The 11,939-nt window shown below is 46.7% G+C and overlaps 1 protein-coding gene across 2 annotated transcripts in view; it reads left to right on the forward strand.

The window, feature by feature from the left end:
- Positions 1-6,892, forward strand: part of Tvp23c (trans-golgi network vesicle protein 23 homolog C) — a 126,624-nt gene extending 119,732 nt beyond the window's left edge. For both annotated transcript variants that reach the window (XM_076542611.1, XM_076542612.1), the window contains exon 7: positions 6,731-6,892. In XM_076542611.1, coding sequence (XP_076398726.1) covers positions 6,731-6,877 — 147 coding nt within the window. In that variant the 3' untranslated portion in view covers positions 6,878-6,892. The remainder of the gene's footprint in view (positions 1-6,730) is intronic.
- Positions 6,893-11,939: the final 5,047 nt, after the last annotated feature.

The raw sequence follows: 11,939 nt of genomic DNA on the forward strand, positions 1-11,939 counted from the left end.
TCCATGTAAATTCTAACCCCCCACCCCACCCTGCAATTCCTCTGTTAATCTTAGAGATGTTGTAGCCACTTACACCCCATTTTCTCCTACTAATAGCTTCATTTATTTTTCCATCACAGACACAATGCCACTGCTAATACTGATGCTTTATTCCTAAGATGTGTCTAGTTCTGTGACCTGGAAAGGACAATGACAACACTCAACGGGGGGTTTCCGGTTGCCTACCTCGTCCCATCTACCATAACAGAGCAGTTGGGGCTCCATAATGGCTTAGCGGAGCAGAGGCCTCTATCTGGTCCTCTATTATACTTATATCACCTCTCGGTTATAAGCATGATAATGTCAGATTATGTAAATGTTACTCTTCTGTGTGGTTGGTGAATAACAACACAAGGCTCTGGGTGTTCAGTATTTTTTAAAATATTCTTAAAAATATTGCCTATGGAGTCTGTTGAATGTGGATCCAGGACCTATGGATACGAAGGGCTATGTCTATATGGAAGGACACACAACGTGTTCAGTTTTCTCACTTGATGCCAGTAGCGAGGGACAGATACTGGGGGAACCCATCTCTGGGATTCAGAGACCTGTCAGACCGCAAGCTCCCACACGTAGAGGAATGAACCACTCATCCGGGCCTCAGTCTTTCTCCGTAGACACGCAGCCTCACTACGTGGGCACCGTCACAATGCCAGCCCCACAATCCTCACTCTGGGTCCTCCTCAAGCTGGCAGATCACAGCCCCTCCAAAGAAGACATGGTGCAGCCACCACCAGGACACGTGCCCAGCAGGCAGGCATGGCGTTCTGATTCTGACCTGATTAGAAGCAGAACTCGCATTTATCAGCATTTCCAGCTGCAGGAAGCTCCATGCAGCCCGAAGCATTGTGAACTCGTAGATTTGGACTGAAGGCTTATGTGGGGGTAGACAAGGGAGAGTTGGATGTGGATCCAGTACCTATGGATATGAAGGGCTCTGCGTTGAGTCCTAGGACTGGCAGTGGGCTGTGTAAGGTGGATTGTAGGACTCCTGAGGTAGGGCTCCAGTTGGGATCTGATCTCACATATCAATGTTGCATATTAGAATTGGAATTGGATTGTACCTTAATTAAGGCTTTTTGATCATGGGCTGAAAAATTGTTTCAATAAACACACAAATTGAGAGTGACACGGGGTAGATGATGCCCCTAGAATTGTATAATCAACAGGTCTGCAACTATACAGAGCTCTGGAAGGAGACACTTTCCCTCTGTGTGGAAGGGTAAGGAAGGGTCTGTCTTCTGTGTGTGTATCAGTGTGTGCACACGGAGGTGTTGCACTTAGAAAAACAGCATCGCGGGGCTGGAGAGTTGGCTCAGCAGTTAAGAGCATTGGATGCTCTTTGAGGATGCAGGTTAGGTTCCCAGCACCCACGTGGTGGTTTACAGGGGCAACCTGAGCTAGTGATTACTCTGTATTTGTGAGAAGCCCTCAGCGAGATGTATTAGTTACCTTTTCTGTAGCTGTGACAGAATACCTTTGCAAGCTGAGAAGAGAATAGGTTTATTTCTGGCCACAGTTTCAGAGGTCTCAGTACAGGCTGGTTCGGTTGCTTCTGAGTCTGAGGAAGCTCACTAGTACCTCATGGTGGTCAAAAGACAGAGAGAGGGAAGGGAGGAGGGGAGAGGGAAAGAGAGAGGAGAAGAGAGAGAGGAAGAGATTGATTTCAAAATCTCTAGGACAAAATACATTCTTCACAGGCATACAACCAATGACCTGCTTCTTTCAACCAGGCTAAATGAGCTGTGAAGTCATCAATAGCTTAACCCATTGATGAGCGAGTACCCTCATAATCTCAGCAGTACTAGGGACGGGGACAAAGCCTTCAACCTGAGGGTCTTTGGGCACATTCCAGCTTTGATCTGTATCAGAGCCACTCAGTGAAGCGGCTGCCATCAGAAACAGAGATAAGCGCTTGTCTCAAGTAGTTTAACCTCACAGTAATTTGTTCTGTCCTATGGCTAACGAATACAGGTAGGAGGTAAGGTCAGCTCATTCAAGGCACAGACAGGAGAGACAAGTGTATATGTTTGATAAAGAAGCATTCTGGGGTGATGGCTCAGTTGGTAAATTGCCGGCTGTGTGAGCATGGATCCCCAGGGATGTGCATCTGAAACTCCAGGGCTGGGCTTAGGGTGTGGGTGTGGAGACAGGTGGACCCTTGGAGCTATTGGCTAGCCAGCCTAGCCCCGTAGTGGGCGCTGAGTCCAATGAGAGATGTCTCAAAAACCAAGGTAGACTTTCAGGTAGCCCCTTCCCCGTTGGGTGGCTCTACCTCCTTGTGCATATGGGCAGCACTGATCGGACTCAAGAGATTATTAATAAAAAAAAAAAGGCATGGAGTTGGGAGGGGGATGATGTAGGAGAGTACTGGGGAAAGCTGGAGGGGGAGGTAGTGCTGGGTGGATATGATCAGAATACACTATAGATGTATGAAAAAAAATCAAAGAATAAAAATATTATTGAAAGATAAGGTGGAGAGTGACTGAGATATGCTCACCTCTGGTCCCTATAGACACTGACACACATGTGCACATGCACTCACATGAACACACACACACACACACACACACACACACCAATAAATATAACACAGTGGAATTCCCAACCTGCCTTACCCTCAGCCCTATTCAGCCTCCTAAAGACAACCATCATTAACGGGTTGATGTGCATCTTTTCTTAGTCTATTTTCAGAACTTTAAATCACTTCACACACCCTTGAGGTGAGAGTCCAGCTAACAGCTCTTCACCTCCCCCACCTCTCTCAGCTTCCTTTCAGTAGCTCTGCTCAAACCCCTGAGGCCTTGCTGAGCCTCATCCACACCAGCAAGCTCCCTCCCCAGGCCTTCCTACCTGCCCTCCTTCGGAACCTTCTAGAACCCTCCTCCAGCCTCCTGGTTCTCTTCGCTACTCTCCTCAAGTCTCCGCCCACGTGTGCTGCTCACCGGGGCTGTTTTCTGAGCGTCTCATCGAGAGTTGCCTTGCTTCTGCTCTTCTTCACACAGTCATTTTCTCCACATCTCTGCACCGTGTGGCACAGCATAGGTTCTACTTATGGTTATTGTCCTTCTCCTTCATGGAATGACACACCACAAGAGCAGAGGGTTTGTCTGTTCTGTTCACTGCTGCATCCATAGTGTGTGGAACGGTCCCTGACACACAGGAGTTGCTTAGTAGAGCATATACCGGTGAATGCACACACGACCCTGCCTGTCGCCCACATACAAACACAGTCTATGATACACAGCGTTCTATTCTTGCTTTTCCAGGCTCTTTAAAATCTCAGAAGCTGTTGCCTCTGAACATAGAGAGTCATCTCACTTCTTCTAAATGCCTGCTAGGGGTTGCAATGCTGAGAATGTTAAGCTATTAGTCCTCTTGACCAATATTTGGGTTTCAATTCCCTAGCCACTGTGAGTAGTGCTCTAGAACGCCCTACAGCCTGCGTGGCCCCCTTCCTTCTGCCTGTGCAGAGAAAGGACCTGTGTAAACCGAGCAAGTGCTTCACTAGGCCCCTTCATCAGGTTTTCATTTCTACACCCCTGCCCATGGTTTTGCTCATTAACATAACTGCGGTTTTGGCCTTGACTTGTGGACTGCAAGTCTGGTCTCTGCATTAAGCCTTTTGCATGCCAGTCTCTTGCTCATACTCTGCCCACCATTTCACTTGTGCTCTGACGTTTTAGTGTTATTGTATAGATTTAAATATTTTACTGTCAGCCTCGTTGGTACTTCTATTTGTGACTTCTCAATTCTGCCTCCATTTTAAAGGCTTTGCTCACATGCAAAGATTACCTCACATTTCTTCTCCTACTCTTGCTGATATTTTTCCTTTCCTTTGAATATCTACTTTTATCTGTCATCTTTTATATAAAGGCACAACAGAGGTTTGCTTGACTCTCCCCTCCCCCATGCTTAGCCAGCTCTACCAACAATATTTATTGAACTGTCTTTTCTACTGTGGTGTGCGTCTTGCTTCTTATCCAATCCTAGACTTTCTAGTTTGCCCTCAGACTATTTCAACTCGTTAATCTATCCCAGAATTAAACTGCTTCACTAACACAGCATTATAATCTTTTTTTTTTTCCCCTGAGACAGAGTTTCTCTATGTAGCTCTGGAGCCCTGGCTGTCCTGGAACTCACTCTGTAGACCAGGCTGGCCTCAAACTCAGAGATCTGAATGCCTCTATCCCAAGTGCTGGGATTAAAGCAGTGCACCACCACTGCCCAGCTTGCATTATAATCTCTTAATATGTGGAAGGAGTAAGCCAGAAGGACTTTCTGAAGGTTTTTGCTCAGCACGCCCCCCCACACCCCTCCGAGTCTTTTGGCAGGACTGTAGGCAAGTTTAGATGGCAAAATCGCCATCTTTTCTCTTAGATGATGGGAACACTGAGTGGAGCTCAGATCCCCGAGGCTGTACACTGGCCAGCTCTGTCTTCCTGCTGAAACTTCATAATCAGAGGATGGGAAGGTGCTATGGTTTGAATGTGAAACGTCTCTCACAGGCCCATGTCTTTGAGCCCATCCTTGGTCCCCAGTTGAGGAGCTGTTTTGGGAGACTGCGGGACTTTTGAGGCTATGGCCTGGCTAACAGGCCTTGAAAGTGACATGGACTTCTGGTTCCAGCCCCTGATCTGTCTGATAAGATGGGAACAAATCATGCTGCCAGCTTCCACCACCGTGGACAAAGTCATTCTAGTCACCAGATTCTCCCTGTCGTCATGGACCGTACCTTCTAGAACGGCGAGCCTGATTAAACCTTTTCTCTCTAATAGCTTCTGTCGTGTGTTTGTGAGGAGGGAAGAAACATACAGAAAGTGACAGTCTTCCTACCTGCCTTCAGTTCTCCTGAGGTCACAGCCCTGCTGTGCTGAGAGTGTTGAAGAGGTGGTGAGGGTTGCTAGCTCCAGCAGGTATTAAAGGGAGGGCCAGGATTTGAACTTCCCGACTTATGTAGCGGCCTCAAGTTATTATTCAAACAGAAGCAAGCATGCAAGGAAAGAAGGAAGGAAGGGCAGAAAATGCAAATCAGAAAAAAGAAATCCCACCCTTGGTACCCTTGGTGTTTGACTGTTGCACAGGACACACTGGACAGGCTGTGAGGCCACCCTGTGGCCCCAGCTAGTGCAGATACACTGTCTTTAGCCTGTCTGCATGGCCCAGGGCTTCCTGTGGTCCTCAGATGTAGTGGGAGGTTGGTATGAAGTTAATGTTTGGAGTGGGTGAGTGTAGGAAACAAAAGCAGATCTTTAGACATTTTTCCTTCTCTGCTTCTTTCTTACAGAGTCTTAGAGCATCCGCAGAAACAGGCTCCCATTGTGTGCCCCTGTCCTGGGCCTTCTGCAGTCTCTTTGAGAGGACTGAGAAGTAAAACTGCATGCTGTGGAGAAGCAGCTACAAGGGAGCCTGACTCACCGGGACCCTCACCTGGGAACCATTGGAGTCAGATCTTAGATGCCCATTCCCCTCCTCCAAGCATCTATTGTGGTTGAGTTCTTGGTGCCACAAGTGCTTAGACTTTGCTTCTTGTGCAGGATGAGCTCAGTCAGCTTCACACATACACCAGAGGCAATGCATAGATCCTGAGACCCCTGCCTTCTATTTTCAGAGACCAGTCTGACATGCAGGGACAGGGGGTCATGAGGCTGGGAGTGCTTTGATTTGAGTGAGAAGAAAGTCACCTGCCTTCAGCCCAGAGCATCCTCCCTGGGAGTTCAGTGTCAATGGCATCTCCCAGGTGTCCTGTAGGGTTTGAACCAGGGGTGAGCTTCCTGGCCCATGGAACATCACTAGTGGTGTTGGTGCTACAGATGTGATCCAGGGCTAACGTTCTGGCAGTCTGGGATGTCCTGTGCTTAATTACTTCACACTCTTCTTTTTAGTTTCATGTTCTTTCCATTACAGAAGGTCCTCCCACTTTAGGAGCATTTCTATCTTCCTAGAGTTCACCACTGCATCAGTCTCAGGGGAGTCTTGGAAATCAGAGGCTAGGATGAAAAGATGGAGGGTAGCATTGCCCTCTTCCATGGACCAGCTGGAGGCTCAGGGTCTTGGCTCCATCCACAGTCATGCTCACCAGGGCAGGGCTCCTGCCATCTGTGAAGTGGAGATTTGCTTCACAGGCAAGGGAGAATGATAATTATGGCTGTGTGTGTGGCAGACACTGCTGTAGACCATGACGTGTGTCTTACCTCCTTCAAGCCCCACAAGCATTGTGAGGCAGCTGTTCATATTATCCCCATTTTTATCACAGCGACGTGCAAGGATTCAGTGAGTCTAAAAAGGTCTCTAGCTCACTGTAAAATCTCACTAAAAGTGGTGGCAATTGTACACATCAATCAGAGACATTATGTTAGCAGCTTAAAATTGCCCACCATTGGCGTAGCCACACTCCGGAAACTGGCCATCATGACAATTCAGGTGTTTGTGTGCATGTGTTTGTATATGTCTCATTATCCTCGGCCCCATTTTTATAGAAATAAAATAAATAAAATTTGGCCTCTATTAAAATCTGTATCCTAAAGGAGGCCCTCCCCAAATTCTTTAATAGAGGACAGGTAGTTCTGGAGCTTGCTGTCACCATGTGGATCATACAGTCCAATCAGAGAAGAGTTTGACTTCAGTGGACTTTGCCTGCATGGACCTTGCAGGAAGGTGGGAATTACGGTGATGGACAAACGGTGTGGAGAACGCTGGGGTAGTGCTTGGCAAGCCGGTGTGGTTTGCCATCACTGGGAAGCAGGCGCGTGTGTCCTGCCACAACTCTTCTCCAAGTCCTCGCATGCAAAAATGCTGCCCAATCATCAGATCACTTGAAAGGAGCTACGCAAGGTGAAGTCCACTGCAACTCCAGGATGTGCTGAGCAGGAGAGCTGATGGGAGGAGAGGACTCAGCACAGGATAACAGGCGCTTCCGGTTCCAGTTCTGTGTGGACTTCCCTGCAGGAACCCAGGATCGGTACCAGGAAGCTCTGCTCCTGTTGGTGAGAAAAGGTGGTGAAGTGTACGAAGAACCCCTGTCCAGCCGATCACTGGCCCACATGTGACAGTCTGCACAGGATGCTCTTGGACTGCGACATGCTGCACCAGCGCAATTGTCATGATTTCCACGACAATGTTTTCTCTTATCATAGCCTAAGCCAGCTCGTGTACTGTATGGACTGAGAGCCGACTTGGTGTTTGAATGAAATTGATCAAAAACAGAGAAAGAAAAAGTATTTTGTGCATGTTGTTTATCAAGCAATTAAATGCTTATGGTGGGTATCTATCTGTCTGTCTGTCTACCTATTATCTATCTACCTATTATCTGTCTGTCTATCTGTCTACCTATCTATCTATCTATCTATCTATCTATCTATCTATCTATCTATCTATCTATATCTGCTATATCTATATCATATCTCTACCAATTATGTATCTACTTATCATTTATCTATTTACCTATCTATCTGTGGTAGTATGAAAGAAAATAGCCCCAAAGGGAGTGGTATTATTAGGAGGTGTGGCCTTGTTGGAGGAAGTGTGTCACTGCAGGGGCAGGCTTTGAGGTCTCTTTTCTTCACATTTTCCTCAGTATGGCTGTCAGTTGACTTCCTATTGCTTGTAAGATGTAACACTCTCAGCTTCAGCACCATGTCTGCCTGTATGTCATCATGATGATAATGAACTGAACCTCTGAACTGTAAGGGAGCATCCCCAATTAAATGTTTGACTTTATAAGGGTTGCTATGGTCATGTTGTCTCTTCACAGCAATAAAACCCTAACTAAGACACTATCCATCTATTATCTATTATTATTTATCTTGCAGTACTGGTTTGGGAATACAGGGACCCACATATGCTGGGGCCTGCCAGGAGAATACATCAGAGGAACCCAAGGCAGGTTAGGGTAGTATGCTGGACGCACAGTAGGCCTAGACCTGTATTAATCAACCCTCACTTCTGTGTCACTGTTCTATCTTGTCCATATTCCCCCGTCTTGGTTACAGTTACAAGTTGGGCATCTTTAATCTAAAATTCCCAAATCCAAAATACACCCAAATTGGAAATATTTTACATGCTAGCATGACTCCACAAACAGATAGTTCCATACCTGACCTCAAATAATAGGCCACCATCAAAATACAAGTGCACTAAAACTATTAGGCGGTGCAGAAAATGAAAGGAAAGAAAGAAAAGAAACAAACATGCATGAACTTTATGCTTACCTTTGGGTCTGTCATAGTTACTTTTCTATTGCTATTATAAGATGCCATGACCAAGGCAACTTACAGAAGAGTTTATTGTGTGCTTACAATTCCAGAGGGGGAGAGTACATGACCATGATGGAGGAAGGCCTGGCAGCAGGCAGGCAGGCATGGCACTGGAGCAGTAGCTAAGAGCTTACATCTTGATTCACAAACATGCAGCAGAGAGAGCTAACCAGAAATGGCGTGGGCTTTTGAAATCTGAAAACCCTCTCTCAATGACACACCTCTGTCAACAAAGCCACGTCTCCTAATCCTTCCCAAACCGTCCCATCAACTGGAGACCAAGCATTTAAATACAGGAGCCTATGGTGGCCATTCTCATCCAAACTTCCACAGGGTCCCATCCCTTAGATACCTTATCCTACATGCGACTATTCCAAACCTCTAAGAAATCTAAAATTGGAAGCAATCTGACACCAAGTGTAATGGTTGGCATCATTACTCGCCCTCTACAGGTTATAATTTTCCAGTCTCTTGTAGTGGATGAGACATTTTAGGATAAGACTCAAGGATTGCCTTCGTTTCCCCACTCAGCAAACATGCACTGCAGACGACAATTCACTTCAGAGGAGACCTGTGAAGGATAAAACCAAATTCCTCACTGCTGGGGCCTGCCAGGAGAATACATCAGAGGAACCCAAGGCAGGTTAGGATGGTATGCTGGAAATACGCACTGATAAGAAACAGACCAAATGCCAAAGCAGTTGATAAGGGGACAGGAGTTGGAAGATGCACTTGGGGCTGAAGGTTGCAGTGACTTAGCAGGGGGGTGATCAGTAGAGACACACACTCCTTTACTCCTATAAACTGTGACTTCCAATGCACATTTAGTGATAGGGGACCCCCCTGGATCATGGGAGAAATAAAAACTAGTGCAACTGAGCTTAGACTCCTCCAAGATTCTGAACGCCTCTCCAGGCTGAGCTGATGGAGACAAGGCAGCCCAGAGCTCCTCTCTAAGATTAGATGACCACAGACCCACCGGTGGAAGAGAGAGTGGCGTGCTGAGGACACTATACGCTTTATTCTGTCTGACCAGTGGGCTCTCTCTGCCACAGGAGGTACATGCTGTCCCCCAAGAGTGTATTCAGAATGACTGCTAGCAGCTGGCTGCTTGGGTACACCCCTGCCATGCAACCTGAGGCCTTGGAATGCCCATGCTTGGGGCCTGAGGCATGCCGAACAAGCTGGACACACAGAATATCACCCCCTTGGTAGTCACGCTCCTCAGAGCTGGCGGCAGGCTCAGAACTACAGATGCCTCACATGGGAAGCTACTAGTTCTCCCATGGGGCAACAGTGTCCTGTGTCGAGGGCAATCAAAGGAGCCGTTCAGTGAGTGAGTCTCAGAGGGCTTTAACAGAATCAGGTCAGTGCCCAGCCGGTTGGAGGCAGTGCTACCCCCTGGGCAGGTGGTCCTGGGCTTTATAAGAAAGCAGATTGAGCAAGTCATGGGGAGCAAGCAGCATTTCTCCATGTCTCTGCTTCAGTGGCTGCCTCCAAAGTCTTTGGGTTCCTTTTTTAGTAGTCTTCCGTAATGGATTGCGAACTGCAACATGGAATGAACCTTTTCTTCAAGTTGCTTTTTGGTTTTGGTCTTTATCACAGCAACAGAAAGCCAAGTGGGATACCTAGAAATGATAAATGGGCACAGAGGATGTATATAAATTATATGCAAATGCCATGCTCTCTTGCAGAAGGGACTGGAACATAGATTTTAGTGTCCTTGGGATGTTTCTGGACTAACTCCCAGTGGATACCAAGAGAAGACTGTATGTTGAATGACTTTATAAGCACTGAGAGCTCATTAGCTAAAGCAAATAATATGTATATTTGCATGTGTGTATACGTGTATGTGTTTACTTTTTGTAACTATGGAACTTTTCTGCCAAATGAAGCAAAAATGTGGACATCTGTCACAGTGAATAGAGGAAGGATGGGCACCCGTGCTTGGGTCTGAGAGTGGTAGTGGGGTGCTGGTGTGTGCCAAGGGGCCACAGTTCCATATCCCTCTTCCCTTTCATTGAAGACAGCTACAAGGGACTGCAAGAAGCTGGGTATGTGTGAAAAGAAAGGGGACAGTCCCCAGAAGTAACCTCCAAGGTGGCCGCTGTGGAAACAAAGTTGAACACAGGCTACAGAAGGGTCTGTTGCTTCTTCAAATTTGTATGCCAGTGTCCTAACCCGTGGTATGTCAGAATGTGACCTTATTGGAGATAGAGTCTTTGTAGAGATAACTATGTCAAATGTGACACTAAACCAGTGCGACTAACATGAAAAGGGGGAGCTTGGATGCTGAGGGATGCAGTGTATAGGGAAAGCACCAGGTGAACCTGGAGAAAAGCTGTGTGTACATCAAGGAGAGTACCAAAGAGAAACCCTGCCAGCGTCTTGATCTAGACTTCCATCCTCCAGAACCATGGATACAGCAAACTCCTGCTTGAGAGCGCCTCTTTCTTTGTGGATCTTTGTACAGCAGCCTCAGGGAAGCCTGCAATCAGAACACCAGCCAAGCTGAAGCTCTGATCCAGAGTCTCAGGGAAGATGGTGGAGCTCTTGGGGCCACTGGGAAACACTGGTTCTGGCTGCCCCACAGTGCTCCGTCAAGAAGAGATTGCTGCCCCATGCTGCCTGGTACTGCTCAAGGGCACCACCATCTTCCAATCTAGCAGACTAGGACAATTCCTGGACTGGCTAAATTTGGGCCTTCTAACTTTAGAGGTAGGTCTCATTATTCAGCTAATCCATTCCAACGAGGTGCAACCCTATGTCCTAAACCTTGGAGAGGAATAGAACGTTGTACTTAACATTTTCCAGAAGTCAAGCCTGTGGAATGCTGACGTTCCTGATGAATGTGGCCGGCTCTTCTCTCCACTTCTTCATGTCTGCCTGTCCAGGGACACAGCAGCTGTTCAAGCAGCTTTACTCTGGTTTCTTTCTCTTTTTGCAAACAAACAAACAAACAAACAAACAAACAAACAAACAAAAACCCAAAAGAACAAAAACCTCAAACCACCCAACAACCCAGCTGCACGGCTTTCTCCAGCTCTCCCACTTCCTTCCTTGTGTCCAATTTCCCCCTTTCAGTAGCACCACTTTCTTTCATGTGTACATGGATTTAGCTTCTCTTAGCATTTTTTCCCTCTAGGCTATTTATTCTGGTAAGAACAATAAGGTCAGGGAGAGCCTGGAGTCAGTGGCCAGGTAGAGGACTCCTTGCCCATTTTCAGTGAGCTTGCGATGATATCTGGTTATCTGTCTGTCTATCTATCTATTTTATCACATATCATCCATCTATTTCCTGTCTCTTTAAAATTCTAGTGTTCTACAGCATGGTAGGATGTCTACAGGCCATAACAGCCCATTACATATTTTCTGAAGAATGAGAAGAGAGAAGTTTTAAGGCTCCAAACAAAGTAATGGAGAGATGGACGTTAACCGCCCTGATTTCATCGGGACACGTTGTATGCATGTTTTGAAATAGCACAATTTCTTCCACAAAAACATGCGATTATTACATGTTGGTGAAAAAGAAAACTAAGATCTAAAACTTTATAGAATAAGGGGCTGGAGAGATGGCTCAACAGTTAGGACACTTGCTGCTCTTGCAGAGGACCTGGGTTTGGTTCCCAGTGACTACATGGTGGC

The sequence above is a fragment of the Peromyscus maniculatus genome, chromosome 8 (assembly GCF_049852395.1).
Source record: "Peromyscus maniculatus bairdii isolate BWxNUB_F1_BW_parent chromosome 8, HU_Pman_BW_mat_3.1, whole genome shotgun sequence".
NCBI classification, from domain to species: Eukaryota; Metazoa; Chordata; class Mammalia; order Rodentia; family Cricetidae; genus Peromyscus; species Peromyscus maniculatus.